Source organism: Mus pahari, chromosome 23, assembly GCF_900095145.1.
Source record: "Mus pahari chromosome 23, PAHARI_EIJ_v1.1, whole genome shotgun sequence".
Classification (NCBI taxonomy): Eukaryota; Metazoa; Chordata; class Mammalia; order Rodentia; family Muridae; genus Mus; species Mus pahari.
Window position 1 is genome coordinate 5,440,434 of NC_034612.1, and position 19,728 is coordinate 5,460,161.

Consider the following 19,728-nt stretch of genomic DNA (forward strand, 5'->3'; position numbering starts at 1 on the left):
GGGTCTCCTGCCCTGCTGAGCCCTGCTCTGTAGGGAGAGGGAGATGCTGGGGTCTCCTGCCCTGCTGAGCCCTGCTCTGTGGGGAGAGGGAGATGCTGGGGTCTTGTGCTTCTTCTTCTGTCTCATTGGTTTAGCAAGTGTCTGCTGCATTCAGGGCTTTTCTGTACCATGTGCCTGTTTTCTCCTTGAGATTTTACAAAGGTGTGGTGGGGCTTACTGGGGCATCTGGGGCCAGGGTCCCGTCTGACAGGACTGACATGCGGACGCTCACCGCTGTGTGTGTTGTTGAGACTCTGTGAACTCTGCTTTCAGATCTGCCAGAGGGAGCCGTGAAAGGGCTCTGCAAATTGTTCTGCTTGACACTGCATCGATACAGGTGAGCCCCCCAGAGACCAGGGCTTAGACCGTGTTACAGCGACACTGTCAGGGAGACAGCATAGGGCAGTGGGGAGAGCCCCCCTTGTTAGAGCCAGACTCTTAGGTTCATGCTCTTAACTACTGGAGCCTGGGCAAGTTACTTAGCCTCCCTATGCCTTAGTTTCCTCATCTGCAGAATGGGGATGATAGCATTTTATACCTCATGGGAAGTCATTAGTGTGAAGGCCTGGGACACTGCCTGCCTTATTATAATATCTCAGCAAATGTGTGCAGTCATTAGCTGCACTTATAAAGCTTTGGAGTCGTGGGGCATACACCATGAGCATAGATTCTGCCCTTCTTGTCATCCTGTGCTCTTTCTGGGGTGAGGTGGATTTATCAGGTTCATCTCTGTCCCTTAGGACCCCCTGGAATGTAGGACCATGAGTGACCCCCAGGAAGAGCAGTGCTTGGCCTCAGTAGCCCTGTCTCTGCTGAGGTCACATGTCACTCCCCCTTCCTTTCCTCTCTAGAGACGCAGCCTCTCGCAGAGCCCTGCAGGCAGCCATCCAGCAGCTGGCCGAGGCCCAGCCAGAGGCCACCGCCAAGAACCTCCTGCACTCCCTGCAGTCTTCAGGGGTCGGCTCCAGAGCATGTGTTCCCAGGTATGGGCTTGGGGCTGCGGGCCTCCCGGGGCTGGTGCGGTCTTCTCAGGACGGCTGGTTGGCGTAGAGCCACCAGCGGGAGCACACCTGGCTCTCTTACCTTTGCACTCTGAATGGCACTAGAGAGTGCCTCTGTGTGGGAAGAGGAACCAGGTTAGTGGAGAAAAGAACCAGTGGGCCCAGTGCACTGGATGGGGAAAGCCTTATTCATATAAATTTTGTGTGTGTGAGTGTTTTAGCTGCACATATACTGTGTGCATGCCTAGTACCTGAAGATACCAGAAGAGGCGGGCAGGTCCCTGGGACAGTGGGAGCTACCATGTGGTTGCTGTGAGAATCGAACCCAGGTCCTTTGGAAGAGCAACCAGTGTTCTTAACCCCTGAGCCATCTCTCCAACCTCATCTTGTTTTTATTTTCGAAAATGTCAAGGGATGGAACTTTATCCAATGAGGCCTGGACGCTTGTCCTGTGTTTTACTGATGGTGTCGGGGGAGGGTTCACAAACACCGTGCGCGCCTCAGGGTGAACGTTGTCCCCACGTGGAGGCTGGAACCCCGCACTCAGCTCTTCTCCTCCCGCTTCTCCTTTGTAGCAAGAGCAGCGGCTCAGCCGCCTTGCTGGCTCTGACCTGGACCTGCCTCCTAGTGCGAATTGTCTTTCCCCTGAAGGCCAAGCGGCAAGGAGACATCTGGAACAAGCTGGTAGGTCCCTTGTCTTTGGAACCGAGGGGTCACTCTCCTCAGGGTGTTCAGGCGTCCCTCACATCCAAGTGCTCTCCAGAGGCCCGCATCTGGTGGTGGGTGTGAGTTCAGTGCAGTAGGAATCGCGTTCTATTCACTAACGTTCCTGAGCCGCTCTGTGTCAGGCATGATGTAGGGCCTTGCCTTCACCATAGGCCAGACTAGGGCAGACAACTGAGAGGCAGGCTGCCAGCGGCCACAGTGATGTGGATCATGCAGTCTCTCCCCTGCGTCTGGATTTCAGGGTGATAGAGGGAGACTGGCTGCTGCCTTGGTCGTCTGATCCTCTCCTCTTTATGCCTGCACCTTACACATTCTCTGTTTCTCTTTCCCACCTGTCTGCTAACCTGGTAGGCCGGCTGGGACGTTGTCTCGATGTCTAGGTATGCTTGGTATAGGCCAGGGGTTGTGGTTGATCTGGAAGGAGTCTTAGGGGTGATGTTATGGGTCTGATATCTGGCCATGAGATTTGACAGAGCCACTTAGCTACACACCTCAGAGAGGCGTTAGAGAGCCTTACAGTGGCCATAGACACTGGGCCGTGCACTTACACGTCAATGACTATTGCAAACCTGAAATCATCTCATGGTAAAGCAGCCAGCCTGGTGGACAGACAGACAGATAGACAGACAGGTGGCCTTCTGTCTGCTCTCCCGCCTAGACACCCTGAGGGACAGCTGTGGCCTTTAGCAGTGGTGATCTAGAGCTCTGAGGTCTCCCTGCAGCAGTTGGCATGAGTTTGACTCTGCAGCCCTCCAGTGTGCGGCTTTCATTGTTAGTGAGTGACTTTCTGCTAAGGCAGTTAGTAATAAGCAAGGCCCCTGGCTTATCTCTGCTGGGTTCTTACAGCTTTACCTGTGGGACGTCACCGACCGAGTGAGTAGGAGGGTCGTAGGACAGGACGCGTCAGTCGTATGTGACTAGACTGGGCTTTTCCTTGGCCGATCCTGTTGTCCGTTAGATACATGATTAATTCAGCCATTCACTGGCTGGCTCTGTGCGAGAGGCTGGGGCTGCTGGGTAGGGAATGCCGAAGAGCCCTTAGCTGCTGTGGAGCTTAAGCAGAAGCCGTCGGAGGAGACATGCAGGTGCGGAGGAGAAGCAGGGTGGAGCCGGGGGATGTGGCTGAGGGCTTCTGTGAGGAGAGGTGACTCTTGAGCCCAGGCTGGATCATCTCAGAGGGAGGGAGCCCCGGTAGGCTTCTGACTGTGATGTGGGCTTGTTTAATTATGGAGATCTTAGTTAGCCCTGACTGCTAGAGCAGGTATAGTAGGTGTGCTCTCAGCATAGCACAGAGGATGTAATCGTACAGACGGCCACGGCTCTCCACTGTGGTCCCCGGGGTTACTGGGGTTTGTGACTATAGAAATGTTTTCTGTGATCTGATCATTTATGGCCAGTGGTGGAGATTTCCCTGACTGGCCTGGAGCTCAGATCCGCTGGCCTCTGCCTCTTGAGTGCTGGAGTTAAAGGTGGTGCCACGTGCCCAATGTCACTCTACTTCCCGCAGCACTTAACACGCACCTGATGTTTAGTTGCGGTTGTTAATATCTGTGCTTTTTAGCCGGGCGTGGTGGCGCACGCCTTTAATCCCAGCACTTGGGAGGCAGAGGCAGGTGGATTTCTGAGTCGAGGCCAGCCTGATCTACAGAGTGAATTCCAGGACAGCCAGGACTACACAGTGAAACCCTGTCTCGAAAAAACCAAAAAAAAAAAAAAAAAATCTGTGCTTTTTAATTTTTTTTTAAAATTTATTCTGTTGTTGTTGTTTGGGGATGGCGTCTCGCTTTGTTGGCTGACCTAGAACTCACTGTGTAGACCAGGCTGGCCTAGAATTCACTGTGTAGACCAGGCTGGCCTGGAACTCACTGAGATCCACCTGCCTCTGCCTCCTGAGTACCGAACAAAGGAGTCCACCATACTTGCCTATAGAATTTGGTCCTTAATGAAGGACAAGTCTAGGCAGATAAATACATTAATTAGGACCGTCTGTTCCTTTTCTGAATGGCAGCTGTCTTACTGACTTTGTGTCTTTCTAAAATAATTGTTATTGGGGATAAACTTGGGGCTTCCTGCATGCTGTTCTGAGCTACGGATATCCCCACTTGTGTCTTTTTCTCTCTCTGAACTGGAAGGTGCATGAAAGCACTTTATTCTCCTTGTTCACAGTAGGTAAATAAATGCATGAATGAGCTCAGCAGTTAAGGGCACTGGCTGCTCTTGTGGAAGACTCTGGCTTGATTCCCAACACCTACGTAGTGGTTCTCAGCTCTCTGTAACCCCGGGTCCAGGGGATCTGATGGCCTTTTCTGGCCTTCTGCACACATATGCAGTGTACAGACATGCTGGCAGGCAGACTACCCATATGCACTCTCATATTCTTTATACCCATATTCATTCTTCAGAGTAGGGAGTGGGGATGTAGGACAGGTGTTGGTAGGGAGAGGAGGGGCCTAGTGGCGACGAAGCTGGATCGAAGCCGATGTCTGTGGCAGACTGAGGGTCACAGCACGCCTGTATCTAGGTCCTGACTAAGTAGTCCCTTGTCCCGGCAGGTGGAGGTGCAGTGTCTGCTGCTGCTGGAGGTGCTGGGCGGCTCCCACAAGCACGCCGTGGACGGTGCTGTGAAGAAGCTCACTAAGCTGTGGAAGGAGGTGAGGGAGGGGCTGGCGGGAGATAGCCCGTGCCTTCTCTGCCTCCGATGCCGTCTGACTCCCCGGCCGTCTGCTTTCTCTCCAGAACCCGGGGCTGGTGGAGCAGTACTTCTCAGCTATCCTTAGCCTGGAGCCCAGCCAGAACTACGCTGCCATGCTGGGGCTGCTGGTGCAGTTCTGCACGGACCACAAAGAGATGGACGCGGTCAGTCAGCATAAGGCAAGTGTGGGAACAGTGGCCTTGCTGCATTGGGGGTCAGGGAAGGAGTGGGGACTCGCTTTGTCCTGTGGCCTCTCCCTGTGGCTCGTGTGAATCCTGGTGTGGACACTGAGGTGACAGTTGTTTATTCTCCCCCCCGTGGGCAGTTCCCATGTACCAAACACTGCAGGAGACTGTGACCCTTGTCAGACGGAGTCAGAGATTGTTACCTAGTTAATCCATCTGATAGATGTGACAGAGGAAATAGGCAAGTTGGGGGCTCTGACTTGGACCGTGTCTCTGTAGTGAAAGGACTGAGGGGTACGGAGAAGCAGAACAGGAGAGAGCTGGGCAGAGCAAGTAGGGCGGAGCATCAAGAAGCCCAGCGGGCTGGGCTGTGAGTGGTGAGGGCTTCCTGATAGACAGCCGGACAACCTGTGAGCAGGCGGGGCTGCAGAGCCCTGGAGACCACGGCTCCCCTCCCTTCGATGGCAAGCGCAGAGGGTGAGAAGCCATGCCTAACTGAAGCCGCAACCTTCTGTCCTGTAGAGCACCCTGCTGGAGTTCTACGTGAAGAACGTTCTGATGAGCAAAGCCAAGCCTCCCAAGTACCTGCTGGTGAGTGGACGGCTCGTTCTGGACGCCGCCCTGCTCCCTGCGCCTCCCCTGAGGGCGGGTGCCTGACTCTTGTTTTCTCTGTAGGACAACTGTGCCCCCTTGCTCCGGTTCATGTCCCACTCGGAGTTTAAGGATCTGATTCTGCCCACCATACAAAAGTCCTTGCTGAGGAGCCCGGAGAATGTTATTGAAAGTAGGTTCCTGCTGAGTAGTGGCGGGGAGGGCAGATGCTGGCGGGCAGTCCTGTTCCTGTTGGCTTGGCATGGGAGGGCTTGTGCTGTGAGTGTGACCTGTCACTTGCCGTGTGTGTGTGTGTGTGTGTGTGTGTGTGTGTGTGTGTGTGCGCGTGCATGTGAGTGTGCCCACAGAGGCCAGAAAAAGGCATCAGACCCCTGGAACTGGCTGCCTGCTGTGGGTCCTGGAAGAGCAGCTCTTCGCTGCCGAGCCGCTGCTGTAGCCCCAGCAGGTGCCATCTCGTTAGGAGACTTGGGAAAAGTCCCCACTTAGAATATTGCCCACAGTTACTGAGGCTGGCGGACTTCCTGGGGACCATTGAGAGTAGCAACCCTTTCTCCAGACAGTTGGGACTTGATGTGAAGATCGGAGCTCTGCTCAAGGGTGTGTGGTTGATGGCTTTGTGCCCTTGTGGAGGTGAAAGGCAGGCTTGTCACCACACAGCTAACCAAGCTGGGCAGAACGGGCACCAGTGCTTGAAACTGACGGCCTGTGCTTTCTGTCCCCTTAGCCATCTCCAGCCTGCTGGCTTCAGTGACACTCGATCTCAGCCAGTACGCCCTGGACATCGTGAAAGGCTTGGCGAGTGAGTGTGCTGCCCCCTCTGGACAAGCAGACCTCTGCAGCCCCTGATGCTCCTGAGTTCCTGTTGTATTTGACAGCTTTTTGTTGAAAAGGGGATGGGGAACAGCTCCTTGGGTTAAAGGTGGTCTCTGCTAAGCATGCAAACTCCAGTGTTATCCTTGAAACCCTGTGATAAAGGACAGAGCCCACTCCCGCAGATCGTCCTCTGCCCTGTACTGTGTGCTATGGCAGCCCCTCCCCCAGACAGAGGAAATCAATGTTAGAAAAGGCAAAGGGAAAGGCAAAGGCTTTTACTCCCAACAAGGGGGGAGGTTCTTTACTGAGGTGTTGATAGTGAGGTCAGAGAGCCGGGACCCCTGAGAAGAGAGGGAAGTCTGGACGCTCGGCTGCTGCCGCCCCTGAGCTGTGGCTCTGTGTGTCCAGATCAGCTGAAGTCCAACAGTCCCCGCCTGATGGACGAAGCGGTCCTGGCGCTGCGTAACCTGGCCCGCCAGTGCAGTGACTCCTCTGCCACCGAGGCCCTGACCAAGCACTTGTTTGCAATCCTTGGAGGTAAGCCGGCCAGGAGGTGGGCACAGTAGGTGAGCAAGGTTGGAACCTTCTCCTGCGTCTGCTCCGGGAGGAGCTGTGGATAAGGGCACATCTCTGCCCGTGTGAGCAAGAGCGCACACAGGACAGAACGGAGGGCAATGTCTATGGTGGCGCACGCCTTTCATCCCAGCACTCGGGAGGCAGAGGCAGGCGGATTTCTGAGTTCGAGACCAGCCTGGTCTACAGAGTGAGCTCCAGGACAGCCAGGGCTACACAGAGAAACCCTGTCTCGAAAAACCAAAAAAAAAAAAAAAGGAGTGGAGACAGTGCTTTTGTGTGTGTGCATATCAGAAAAGAAGGAAAGAAAGACGTGAAGATGGTAATACTGCCTTTGAGTATTGGAACATGGAATGTAATACTTTCTTTTAGTCAGAAAGCAAAGGTTTGAAACTGCTGTGTTAGACCCCGTGTTGCACTGGCAAGGCTGCTCCCAGAGTGCACATGCACATCATCAAGTGGTACCGGGGTGAATGAGCACTTTTGTTTATCTCCTCGCAGGCTCAGAGGGGAAGCTCGCTGTCATAGCCCAGAAGATGAGTGTCCTTTCAGGTAGGCTGCCTTCCCTGCACTGTGGCCCTGCGCTGTAACCCTGGAGGGAAGCTGAGGGAGGGCCTGCGATGGCCCACGTGCCCACAGGGCAGTCGCAGGATGCCTTGGCCTGTAACCCGAGAATCTGCCTTTCAGGGATTGGAAGCCTCAGTCATCACGTGGTATCAGGGCCTTCTGGTCAAGTCCTGGCCGGGTGTGTGGCTGAGCTGTTCATCCCCTTCCTGCAGCAGGAAGGTACTTCCTCCTGGCATGGGGAGTGGGCGGTTTACACCCATTCTCTTACCTTACATCCCAATCACAGTCGGACATTCTCCCCCACTGCCCCTCCCCTTCTCCTCAGGGAGGAGGAGCCCCCATTTGGTACTACCCCACCCTGGGGCATCTAGTCCCAGCAGGTGCAGACACATCCTTTCCCACTGAGGCTCAACCATCTTGACCTTCAGCCAGCCTTCCAAATGGCTCGTTGGGAATTGTCTGAGCGGCACTGCCTCCTCCCCTGGGACTCCGGCTTGCCTTGTCACCTTGCTTGTCGAGAATTGATGTGGTTCTAAGACATCAGACTGACTGGCCTTGTCCCACTCGCCCTAGTGCACGAAGGTACCTTGGTACATGCTGTCTCTGTCCTGGCGCTCTGGTGCAACCGGTTCACTGCAGAAGTGCCCAAGAAGCTTACGGACTGGTTCAAGAAAGTCTTCGGCCTTAAAACCTCCACCTCTGCAGTGCGGCATGCCTACCTGCAGTGCATGCTGGCCTCCTTCCGAGGTGAGCCGTCCCACCTCCCAGCACACTCCCCATGGGGCTCGCGCTCTCTGGGCTCACTTACTGAACAGTCGTCATGACGACGAGCTCCCAGGTACCACAGTAGTGACCTCTTCCCTTGCTGGGCTTTCTCCAGAAAGGACCTACAATCAGAACCTGTTTGTACTGAGATCACGAATTTAAAACGTCCAGTGCTTTTTTTTTTGTTTTGTTTTTTTGGTTTTTCGAGACAGGGTTTCTCTGTATAGCCCTGGCTGTCCTGGAACTCACTTGGTAGACCAGGCTGGCCTCAAACTCAGAAATCCGCCTGCCTCTGCCTCCTGAGTGCTGGGATTAAAGGCGTGCGCCACCACGCCCGGCCGTCCAGAGCTATTTTAAACTTGATTGTGAACCTTGTTAAGAAAAAAAAGACCACTTCCTTCTCTATGTGTGCTAGTTCTCCTCTGTGCCATAGTAGAGGTGATGTCACAGTTGGACAGTGTGGCTTAGGCCCGAAATGCCAATGCTTCGGAGGTAGGGGCAGGACTTCCAGGTCATCTTGAGCTGCCTGCTAAATTTGAGGGCAGCCTGAAGTATATGAGTTGTTACAAACAGCAAAACGAGTGTGTCTAGCTGTAGTTGTAACTGGTTTGTAAAAGTTTGCTTATTCATTCTGAGACAGGGCTTCTCTCTCCATAGCCCTGTCTGGCTGAGACTCACAGGGATGTGCCCACTGGATAAAGGCCTGTGCTTACTTCCTTAGTGTGTTTAGTCCGCAGGTCAGCAGCTAGCTTCAGACACTGCGGGGTTTGGATCTGGAAGGTTGCTTTGTGTGGGAACAGCAGATTGGAGTTGGTAGGCTTGACGTTAGCAGTGGTTCTTTATCAACCAGCTGGTGACAGCCCTGCCATCCGCTTAGCCTCCATGTCCTTGTCCAGGGGACGGGAACCTGACGATCAGATGAAAAGAATTCTTTTGATTTTCATTTTTTATGTATTTTAATTTATGCGTATAGAATTTAAGTCACAGACCCCTCCCCCGTTCTTTGAGCTATTTGGCAAGTTAACTGAAGGACTAGGCGTTTCACACCTGGGTGGGTACTGTCTTCTTAAGTAGTAGTGTCACCTCTGCAGACCAGGATGTCTCTCTCTAAGGTGCTTCTCTCTCTCCACAGGTGACACGCTGTTGCAGGCCTTGGACTTTCTGCCCTTGCTCATGCAGACAGTAGAGAAGGCGGCCTCCCAGGGCACTCAGGTCCCCACGGTCACCGAAGGGGTCGCCGCAGCCCTGCTGCTCTCCAAGCTCTCTGTGGCTGACGCGCAGGCCGGTAAGGGGCTGCGGGTGTTCGGGGACCCGGGGGACGAGGCTCTCTTCCTAGTCCCTGCTCCTTCAGCTTTAGGGCTGACAACTGTCTGCAGGTGTACCTTAGGTCTGGTTTCATTGATGTTTGATTCTGTGTTCCTGTTCTGTGTGAGGGTTTGGCCTTCGTGAGTGGGCATCACAGGCATTCTGTGCCACAGGGGTCAGAAGAGGGTGTCGGATTCCCTGTCATTGGAGTTTAGATGGTTGTGAGTTGCCATGCAGGTACTAGGAACACTGCTGGGGCGACATGGAACACTGTGCTGGGGGACATGGAACACTGTGCTGGGGGACATGGAACATTGTGCTGAGGGTAACCTTTGGTTTCTTGCAGAGGCCAAACTGAACAACTTTTGGCAGCTGGTTGTGGATGAAAAGAAGCAGATTTTCACATCTGAGAAGTTTCTGCTCCTGGCTTCAGAGGAGGGTGAGTTTCGGGGTCTCCGACAGGTCTTTAGGTGGGACCTGTTCCTGAGCATGTTCTTGGCCAGCAGCTTGGCTCTTTGGTTTGTTTTGAGACAGGGTTTCTCTGTGTAGCCCTGGCTGTTCTGTAACTCTCTCTGTAGACCAGGCTGGCTTCGAACTCACAGAGATCCACCTTCCTCTGCTACCCAAGTACTGGGATCAAAGGCATGCGCCACCATTGCCCGGTTACCTTGGCTGTTTTCTGAATGAATTCATTCCTGGGGCTCAGTAGAAAGGGGGGCTTGGGAGGGCTATAGAGATGGGGGTGCCTCGTGTGTGGGGAGCTACAGTGTCAGCTGTAATTACAACTGCATGGGTAATTGGTGCTGTCTGGGTGTTGTTAGCCAAGTGCCAGTGGAACTGTGGTAACTCTACTCCCCCACCAGGCGACACGGAAACTACTGGTTTCTACCCTGGCAGAAAAGGCACAGTGATCTCCAAATGTATGCGCAAAATTCTAGGTTGCCTCACATGAGTCTACTGCTAATTAGCGATTTGAAAAGTCTTTTGACTCACGAATCACAACATTCTATTAATGAGCTACAACTCTTAGTCACTTTGTTGCTTAAATTTTTTTATAGTTAGCTTTTGATTAAGAACGATGTTCCTATAGTTCAAAGACAAGGTGGGAGGGAGTCGGCGCTGAAGTCTCATGCCTTGATCAGTAGGCACTGGGATTTACTGCTCTGGGTCCCTGAAGTCACACATGCGTAGCCCTCTGTCCACACACAGCTGTGTGTCACCACCGTGCTTCCCAGGCAGGGACTCAGTCCCTTGTCCCCAGACTACAAGTCCAAGCTGCTGACCCACTGACCCGCTGACCCGCTGACCTGGCTTACTTACACTTCCTTCTTTCCTTTTCTTTCTTTCTTTTTTGGTTTTTGAGACTGGGTTTCTCTGTGTAGCTCCAGAGCTCCACCTGCCCCTGCCCCTCGGCCCCTGTCCCCTGTCACTTGTCCCTGAGTGCTGGGTTAAAGGTGTCATCATCACCACTGCCCAGCTGTGTCTTGTTTTTTAAGGTTTATTTCTTGTGTGAGTTTCTGCTTTCATGTATGTCTGCACCTGGTACTCTTGCGGGGTCAGATGAGGGAGCTCCATCTGGCGTTAGGGGTGGATGTGAGCCACTGTGTGGGAGCTGGGGATCCAACCCGGTCCTCCCCAAGAGCACTAGGTGTTCTTAACCACTGAGCCATCTCCCAGGCAGCCACTCTTTTTTTTTTTTTTCTTCTTCAGAGACAGGATTTTATTGTATAGCCTTAAATTTCTAATCTCCCTGCTTAAACCTTTCAATTACTAGGATTATAGGTGTGACACCAGTCATAGGTGGTAACTTTTAATAATTAAAATGTGTGTGTGTGTGTGTGTGTATAATAAAAGGAAGTAAAAATGAACTATAACTTTATCTAATATTAATCACATTTAAATTTTGCTGTCAAATTTTTAGTTCATTTTAAGTTTTGGGTGTGTGAAAAGAATACATTGAGTTAATTTTTGTGTGTATATGTGATGTGGTGTGTGTGTGTGTGTGTGTGTGTGCGTGCGTGTGTGCAAATTGGAGGCCAACTTTCAGGAGTAGGTTCTCTCCACCATGTAGGCTCCAGTGATTGAGTTCATGCCGCCAGGTTTGGCGGCGAGCTCCCCCAGGTTTGGCGGCGAGCTCCTTTACCCACGGAGGCCCCTCACCAGCCCCACTGTCTCTCCCTTACAGCCCTGTGTACTGTGCTGCATCTGACGGAGAGGCTTTTCCTTGATCATCCACACAGGCTCACCAACAGCAAAGTCCAGTATGTGAGCCCCGGTCACCTTGTCTTGGGCGTGTGGCGGGTGTGGCTGTAGACAGCCCTACCCCGGCTTCCCAGTAACATCTGTGTGTGTGTGTGTGTGTGTGTGTGTGTGTGTGTGTGTGTGTGTGTGTGTTTGCAGGCAGTACTATCGGGTCCTGGTGGCTGTGCTCCTGAGCAGGACCTGGCATGTGCGCAGGCAGGCCCAGCAGACAGTTCGGAAGCTGCTGTCCTCTCTCGGGGGCGTTAAGCTGGCCAACGGCCTCTTGGATGAACTGAAGACTGTCCTCAACTCTCACAAGGTGAGGCTCCAGGGTCTGCAGTGACTCAGTCAACCTGTTCCCACCCGAGTCTTAGCTGGGCCTGGCCTGGGCTGGTCTCGCAGGCTGGGCGATCCTGGCCTTCCAGTCCGGCACTCAAGCTTTGAGAGCATCTTTGCCCTTTAGAGCCCATCTTCCCTTTAAAGTAGGTCAACTAAAATGTTTTTGGATATTTCTTTTTTTTTTTTTTTTTTTTTTTATAGTTTTAAAACACTTAATAATCTTACTTTATTTTTCAAGACAAGGTTTCTCTGTGTAGCCCTGACTGTCCTGAAACACACTCTGTAGACCAGGCTGGCCTTAAACTTCCAGAGATCCCCCTGCCTCCCAAGTGCTGGGTTTAAAGGCCCTTAGTGATTCTGAATACATAGTTATTCTCACTTTTGATATTTCTCACAGTATCTTAGTACCTTAAAGACAGGTAGAGCATACAGCCTTCCTTTTTTACACTAGCTATGTAGGCCATGAGATGAGCTGTCTGGATTGTCTCAGGCAGCAGCAGCAGCAGGCAGAAGGGAACAGGAGACACTAGAGGCCTGGTTCGTTTGAGAGCCATAGGTGCCAGGTGTCCCTGATTGTCCCTCAGCCCCTTGTACCTCCTCTCCACAACCAGTCCCTTGGGTCTCTGGGTGGGCTGGCTTTCCAGGTATGTCTCAGCCTGTGGACTCCTGGGCAGAAAGCGGGACATTGGGTTCAGTCCAGCAGGGATTCCCACTAATAACAGGAGAGGCTCAGGGGCCCTGCACAGGGCTCTGAGACCTGGGGACACATTTGTTCTCTCTATAGGTGCTGCCCTTGGAGGCTCTTGTGACTGATGCAGGAGAGGTGACCGAGATGGGCAAGACCTATGTGCCTCCTCGAGTTCTGCAGGAAGCTCTGTGTGTCATCTCCGGGGTGCCAGAGCTCAAGGGCGACGTCCCCAGCACTGAGCAGCTGGCTCAGGAGATGCTAATCATCTCCCACCACCCGTCCTTAGGTCGGTGGCTGTGGAGGAGTGGGGGAGGTGGGAGGTAGCACCAGGCAGAAGGCTTCAAGAAGCCCCTCTCCTTCAGTGGCAGTGCAGTCTGGACTCTGGCCAGCACTTCTTACGAGGATGAAGATTGACCCCGAAGCCTTCATCACCAGGCACCTGGATCAGATCATCCCCAGGATCACGACACAGAGTCCCCTGAACCAGGTAATGGGCCAGGGCTTCGGGATTCCCCTTCCAGGGTACAAGACGTGAGGGCTTAGAGAAACAGGAGGCGGAAAGGCCAGTGCAGCCCGCCCGCCATAGGGAGAGACGGTGCGTACTGTCCAGTGCAGCCCGCCCGCCATAGGGAGAGACAGGTGTGTACTGTCCAGTGCAGCCCGCCCGCCATAGGGAGAGACAGGTGTGTACTGTTCAGTGCAGCCCGCCTGCCATAGGGAGAGACGGTGCGTATTGTCCAGTGCAGCCCGCCCGCCATAGGGAGAGACAGGTGTGTACTGTCCAGTGCAGCCCGCCTGCCATAGGGAGAGACGGTGCGTACTGTCCAGTGCAGCCCGCCCGCCATAGGGAGAGATGGGTGCGTACTGCTTGGGGCATAGCAGGGGGCTCAGGGCCCCACGTCAGGCAGTGTCTGGGGAGGTGAGTTCCTGGGATAGTGGGCCCTTAGGACAGGAGAGGTGCTGTCTGTCCCCCTCCATGAAACTTGCCTGATCTGGTCACTCACTCTGCTTTCCAGCGTGTGAGCCACATTTTCAGATGTCTGCTAAGACACCCTGTCCCCCACCAGTCCCAGCAGGGAAAGCTTGTATTTTCCAGCAGTGTCAGCTGACGTGGGGTCTCTTTGTCCCTGTCCCCAACACTGTCCTATTGGTTAGGGCATGTGTGCCTGCCTTTCTGCCTTTGGAAATGGCGAGGCAGAGCCCCTGGACCATGGAGTAGAGTGGAGTGTGCAGTCGAAATCAGTGGTCATAGTTGAATGAGGGGAAAGGCATTCGGAAGCCAGACTCAGACCGCAGGGAGCCCCGGTGGTGGGCACTAGTCCAAAGCACAAGACAGAAAGGGAGAGCTAATAGCAAGGGTCGTTTGGGCATGGTAGAGCCTATTTCTGATGCTAGTTGTGGTATGGACTGACTGTCTGTCTGTCTTGTCTGTCTGGCAGTCTTCCATGAACGCCATGGGCTCCCTTTCCATCCTGTCTCCCGACCGCGTCCTCCCTCAGCTCATCAGCACCATCACCGCCTCTGTGCAGAATCCTGCCCTGTGCCTCGTCACGCGAGAGGAGTTCTCCATCATGCAGACCCCTGCGGGAGAGCTATTTGATAAGTCCATCATCCAGAGGTGGGGCTCAGCCGCTTGCTTGTTGCTCTCTTACTTCTCCTCCCCAGCTCTGGTTTTCATGCCTGTTTGATGGCCATAGGCTTGCTATGAAGAATAAACCTAGCAGCCTGTCTGTCCCTGGCAGACATACCTGCTTGTGTCTAGGCCTATCGGTGAATCCTCAGCTAGCACTAACCTGCTACGTGCACTTAAACGCTACCTGGGAGCTGGGTGTACACTCTGTGCCAGCAAGTCCACACTGGAGGCTGAGATAAAGGGCTAGGAATTTAGAGGCCAGCCTGGACCACAGCCTGCAATGCAGAAGGCTGAGGAGCTGGGGCTGAGGAAAGGGCTTGCAGGCCAGCCATCCTAGTGAAAATGTCAAGCTACATACAGGTTCACTGGAGTGACGTCTCAAGAGATACAGTGGGAAGTGAGAGAGGGACACACACACACACACACACACACACACACACACACGAAAACAAAACGTTAAAAGTCTCGGCAGGACTCGGTGGCTGTCTCAAGGCTGAGGAGACCCGTGCCTCTCTTTAAGCTGCATAACTGTCCTGCCTTCCTTGTGTTTCAGTGCCCAGCAGGACAGCATAAAAAAGGCCAACATGAAGCGAGAGAACAAGGCCTACTCTTTTAAGGAGCAGATCATCGAGATGGAGCTGAAGGAGGTGAGCCTGGAGGTGTCTGGGAGGTGTCTGAGCCCTCTGGGCCTGGTGCCTGACGTGCTGGGTAGGCGGGTGTCCTTGGTTCTGCTGAGGCCTTCCTCTGTGACCCCTGACCTGACTCTGGTCCTCACCAACTCTCCGCTCATGTTCCTCTGTGACTTCCTCTGACCCCACTGAAACGCAACCAGGGTTTTATTGGACATTGCCGCTCCTTCCTGCCTGCCCTGGCTTTGTAAAGACAGGCTTGTCTCTACTCTGACAGCAAGAACAGGGCTTGGGCGTCCCGACATGACTGGTAGAGTTGGCTCTAAACAGAACTGGTACTGACTGAGCTCTTGCCTCTCAGCCTTTCTCTCCATCTTCCTCAGGCTGAGGTTTCTTGTCTTCCACATCTTATCCCTTGCCCTTTCCTGACGCCTTGCCTGTCCGTCCATAGCGTGTTTCACCATGTAGCTTGATGCTTTCGCAGTATTTAATGTTCCAACATCATTTTTATTAACTATGTTTATTGTCTGACTTTACCTGCTAGATTGTAAGCTCTGTGTGAGAGAGGTTCCATATATATGTACACACACACACACACACACACCCTCGTACATCTCTGTTTCTCTAGCATCTCAAACAGTTTCTGGCATGATGTAGGCACTCAGTAAATATTTATCGTCAGACTCAGTGCTCTCTCTGCCCCCCAAAGTGTTCTGAAAGAGCCTTAAGTGTGTCTGAGGACAGGTTAAAGTCCTTCGTCTGAAGCCTTGTGGCCACGGGAGATCATTGAGGGAGCAGTTGTTTCTCTGACATCTCTCCCCTCACCTTTTTTAGCAGAGAATCCTGTTTTAAGATTTGCTTCTTTACTGCTCTCTCCACTTTGAAGGCATCCGGTGGCTGTGGCCTTTGTAGGGGTTACAGGGGGCATGTGGTGGGCTTGGGGGCCCTGGTCCTTGACTTGAGGCTGGCCTAGAATTCCAGAAACAAGGGGGCTTCCTCTCCTCTGGCAGGAAGGTAGATCTGCCTTGTGGATGTAGAACTGGTTTCTGACCCTGGTCCCTTAGGAAATAAAGAAGAAGAAAGGCATAAAAGAGGAGGTGCAGCTGACCAGCAAGCAGAAGGAGATGCTGCAAGCCCAGATGGACAAAGAGGCACAAATCCGGAGGCGGTTGCAGGAGGTGAGAGTCCCCCCCTTACCACGCACCACATGCCGGTGCGGTGCGGTGCGGTGCGGTGCGGTGCGGTGCGGTGCGGTGCGGTGCGGTGCGGGGAAGATGCTCTGCGGCCCGCCCTGCTCTTTGCTGTCTGGGAGGATCCCCCTAACTAGCCTTTTTCTGCTGGCTCTGCTTGCAGTTGGATGGGGAACTAGAGGCGGCGCTCGGACTACTAGATGCCATCATGGCCAGGAACCCGTGTGGCCTGATTCAGTACATCCCTGTCCTGGTTGATGCCTTCCTGCCCTTGCTGAAGTCTCCCCTGGCTGCTCCCAGGGTCAAAGGCCCCTTCCTGTCCTTAGCTGCCTGTGTCATGCCCCCGAGACTCAAGACCTTGGGTTAGTCCTTATTTGCTGGCTGTGGGGTTATCTCGGGTGTTTGCAGTGGGCTGGAGGTGCCTGTGGGTATTTCGAGGAGATGTGGTGGCCTAAGCTGCTGAGTACTGTTTCCTCGTGGACATATCCTGTGGAGCCCACACTGGATGTGCTTTAGAGCGATGAGGTGGTGACTCCGTCCTCCACTCTGTCCTGTCTGCCTTCTCTGAGGAGGAGCAAGGGTTACCTGCTAGTTAATTAGCACCTCATCTTTCTGAAGTAGCTTTGATCTTGTGCTCAGGACCAAATCCAGGGTCTGTATGAGCCACACCCCAGCCCTCTGTAGCAAGTATTTTCTATGAGGTTGGGTTCAGTGGCGGGCCGGTATGCTACGCTGCTCTTTGTACCCAGAACAAAGCATCGTGTACCAGTGATTTGCCCTCTGTTGGCTTTGAAGAAACGTCAGCCACGCAGGAGAGAGGGGGCTATGGCGGCCTTACTCTTCTCACAGTGGGGCTGCAGTCTGCAAGCTGGTCTGAGAAGAAGCGCTAGCTGGAGTTGTGTGACCTGTCAGAAGTGTTGGTGTCTGCCTGATGAAGGAGAGAACTGTGTAGCTAGAGCTTTCCTGTGGGGTGAGGAGCTCTTGGGTGGCTCGTGCCTCTCAGCGCCCTGACCACTTTAGTATCAAAAGTATCAGCCAGGAAGTGGTGGCAGCAGCCACGCCTTTAATCCCAACACTAGGAAGACAGAGACAGGTGGATCTCTGAGTTCCAGGCTAGCCTGGTCTATAGAGTGAGTTCCAGCACAGAGGAACCTTGTCTCAACAAACAAAAGTATCAGCTCTGCCAGGCAGACATGGTACTGCAAGCCTGTAATCCAGAAATTTGGGAGGTGGAGGGAGGAGGAGCCTGAGTTTTAGGCCATGCTGGGCTACAAAGTGATACCATATCCCTAAACAAGCATCATCCCCCCAAAACCAAAAGAGCGGTTCTTCTTTTGATGCTATCATAAAGTCTGAGAAGTTAAAACATTTCTGCTCAGCAGAGACAGCGACAAGGCCGCCTCTGTCCAGGGCACCATCTCATGTCGTTGTGGGTCATCTGCTGCCTGTCTTGTCTTCTCTCACAGGCACCTTGGTGAGTCATGTGACCCTGCGCCTGCTGAAGCCAGAGTGTGCTCTGGATAAGTCTTGGTGCCAAGAGGAGCTATCTGTGGCTGTCAGGAGGGCGGTGTCGCTGTTGCATACTCACACCATCCCCAGCAGGGTGGGCAAGGGCCAGCCAGGTAAGGGACAGGGAACCACCCCATCCCGGGGCAGTGTGAGCCGATTTGCAGAGTGAGGCAGGAGCCAGAGCATCCCTGAGCTTCCTGTGCCTTTGGTTGTGGGAGAGCCCTTCTCCTCTCCCCCCTCCCCGACCCCCTTGGTTTTCCTCATTTGCTTCTCTTCAGTGTCACATTCTGGAACTGGGCCAGCCTGTGGGGTAGAAGCAGGGTGGGTTTAGCAGCAAGCTACCACATTGTCCCCAGCATTGTGCTTGGCGCTGGGAAGGTTGCTGGCCTCGTCTCCAGCAGCGCCGCCTGCCTGCTCAGCTGCCCCAGCTTGCCGCTGTGCTTCTCCCAGATGCTGCCCCGCTGTCTGCGCCGGCCTTCTCCTTGGTCTTCCCCATGTTAAAGATGGTGCTCACCGAGATGCCGTACCACAGCGAGGAGGAGGAGGAGCAGATGGCCCAGATCCTTCAGATCCTCACTGTCCATGCCCAGCTGAGGGCGTCCCCTGACACCCCACCTGAGCGAGTGGATGAGGTTGGCAGGGAGCTCTGTTATCCCATGGTTTAAGGGCGTGGGGAGGCAAGGGCTCTCGTACTTCCCGACCCTTGGGTTCTGGTGTTTTATTGTAGCAGCAGTCCACATAATAAGACAGCAGGCTCCAGTGTGGCAGGCTCCCTCTGCTGCATTCACAGACTGTGTTCATAGCTCTCTGTGACTGTGGGTGCTTGGTTTTCCATTGCTTGAGGTCCCATGCCTGCATATACTGGGCTTTATTTATCTCATTATATATTCATGGCTAGTTCAATATTGTGTCTTTTCCCTGATCTGAACAGCACTATTTGTGTTTGCGTGTCTCTTGCATATGCAGTATGTATTGGTTTACAGTTGCTAGGTAACATGGTACATACTGAGCCGGCCTCTTACTAAGTTCTTTCCTTCAAAACTCACGTAGGCTTTGTGTGAGTCTCAGTTTAAGTCTCATTGTATAGCCAGGCTGGCCTCAAACTCACAGAGAACTTCCTACCTCTGCCTTCAAGCTATGTGTAACGTGTGTGCTGTGCACGACATCCATTTGAGATGTGTTTTATTTGGCCTTTCTTTTCTTTCCTTGTACAAGGGAGTTTCTCTTCTTGGGCTCTTTGGTCTACCAGTAGTTCACTCTGGGAATCAGGCCGCGGCACAGCATGTGATAGGCTGGGTTAGCACCTATGGGCTTGGCTGTAAATAAACCTAAGGAAGTTTCTACCGTGACTCAGTCAGTTCTAGGATCCAGAAGCTTCTCCCATAGGTGAGAGACGCCAGCAGACTGGCTGCCAGGCCTAGGTACCAACCTTTCCTGTGTTACCATCTCACCTCTCTCATTCTCTCCCAGAATGGCCCAGAGTTGCTGCCCCGAGTGGCCATGCTGCGTCTGCTGACATGGGTGATCGGGACGGGCTCCCCTCGCCTACAGGTGATCAGCTTTCCAGTTGGCCTGTGCTGTGGCTTTTTGTGACTCTGACCTCAGTCAAGACCTAGTCGCCCTTGGCTCTCTTGTTAGCAGGGCTGCCGGTGCCTGGCTTGACTTTGGGGTCTTAGCCGCAGAGGTGCCGCGGGGTGGCTTTAGAAAGTGCACCTCTGCAGCTCCCTCTGCGTAGCTGACACAGCACGTCATCGGTGTTGTCCCCAGGTTCTTGCCTCAGACACGCTGACCGCCCTGTGTGCCAGCAGCAGCGGGGAGGACGGCTGTGCCTTCGCGGAGCAGGAGGAGGTGGACGTGCTACTCGCTGCCCTGCAGTCCCCATGTGCCAGCGTGCGCGAGACCGCGCTCCGGGTGTGTGCACACTGCCGGGTTACTCTGGGTCTGAGGTCTGAGGGCTTGTCGCGATGGAGTTTTCTTCACCGGGAGAGACTTCATCTGGTTGTCAGTCTAGGCTGTGGCTCTCGCTCGGTGCCTGCAGGCACAGCTACAGATCACTTGCCTTTCTTTTTTCCTTTCTTTCTGTGTATTGATAAAATATTCTGACAAAAGCAGTTTAAGGGATTGAATGCCACCTCATAGTTCCAGGTTATAGTTCACTGTGGCAGGGAAGGGATCAGGCACTTGAAGCAACAGGTCACATTACATATGTCAGGAAAAGAGA

General features: G+C 53.5%; 1 protein-coding gene across 1 annotated transcript in view; it reads left to right on the forward strand.

Moving 5' to 3' along the window:
- Gcn1 (GCN1 activator of EIF2AK4) overlaps positions 1 to 19,728 on the forward strand; it is a 60,766-nt gene that overhangs the window by 9,153 nt on the left and 31,885 nt on the right. The window contains exons 3-28 of the mRNA XM_021187137.2: positions 313 to 376; positions 891 to 1,022; positions 1,616 to 1,724; positions 4,319 to 4,417; positions 4,503 to 4,637; positions 5,166 to 5,234; positions 5,319 to 5,427; positions 5,980 to 6,054; positions 6,477 to 6,605; positions 7,143 to 7,193; positions 7,329 to 7,427; positions 7,782 to 7,955; positions 9,106 to 9,258; positions 9,625 to 9,717; positions 11,464 to 11,539; positions 11,679 to 11,838; positions 12,643 to 12,832; positions 12,909 to 13,033; positions 13,986 to 14,164; positions 14,733 to 14,826; positions 15,873 to 15,986; positions 16,162 to 16,360; positions 17,465 to 17,620; positions 17,958 to 18,139; positions 18,978 to 19,058; positions 19,275 to 19,418. Of these exons, the coding sequence (XP_021042796.1) occupies positions 313 to 376; positions 891 to 1,022; positions 1,616 to 1,724; positions 4,319 to 4,417; positions 4,503 to 4,637; positions 5,166 to 5,234; positions 5,319 to 5,427; positions 5,980 to 6,054; positions 6,477 to 6,605; positions 7,143 to 7,193; positions 7,329 to 7,427; positions 7,782 to 7,955; positions 9,106 to 9,258; positions 9,625 to 9,717; positions 11,464 to 11,539; positions 11,679 to 11,838; positions 12,643 to 12,832; positions 12,909 to 13,033; positions 13,986 to 14,164; positions 14,733 to 14,826; positions 15,873 to 15,986; positions 16,162 to 16,360; positions 17,465 to 17,620; positions 17,958 to 18,139; positions 18,978 to 19,058; positions 19,275 to 19,418 (3,191 nt within the window). The remainder of the gene's footprint in view (positions 1 to 312; positions 377 to 890; positions 1,023 to 1,615; positions 1,725 to 4,318; positions 4,418 to 4,502; positions 4,638 to 5,165; positions 5,235 to 5,318; positions 5,428 to 5,979; positions 6,055 to 6,476; positions 6,606 to 7,142; positions 7,194 to 7,328; positions 7,428 to 7,781; positions 7,956 to 9,105; positions 9,259 to 9,624; positions 9,718 to 11,463; positions 11,540 to 11,678; positions 11,839 to 12,642; positions 12,833 to 12,908; positions 13,034 to 13,985; positions 14,165 to 14,732; positions 14,827 to 15,872; positions 15,987 to 16,161; positions 16,361 to 17,464; positions 17,621 to 17,957; positions 18,140 to 18,977; positions 19,059 to 19,274; positions 19,419 to 19,728) is intronic.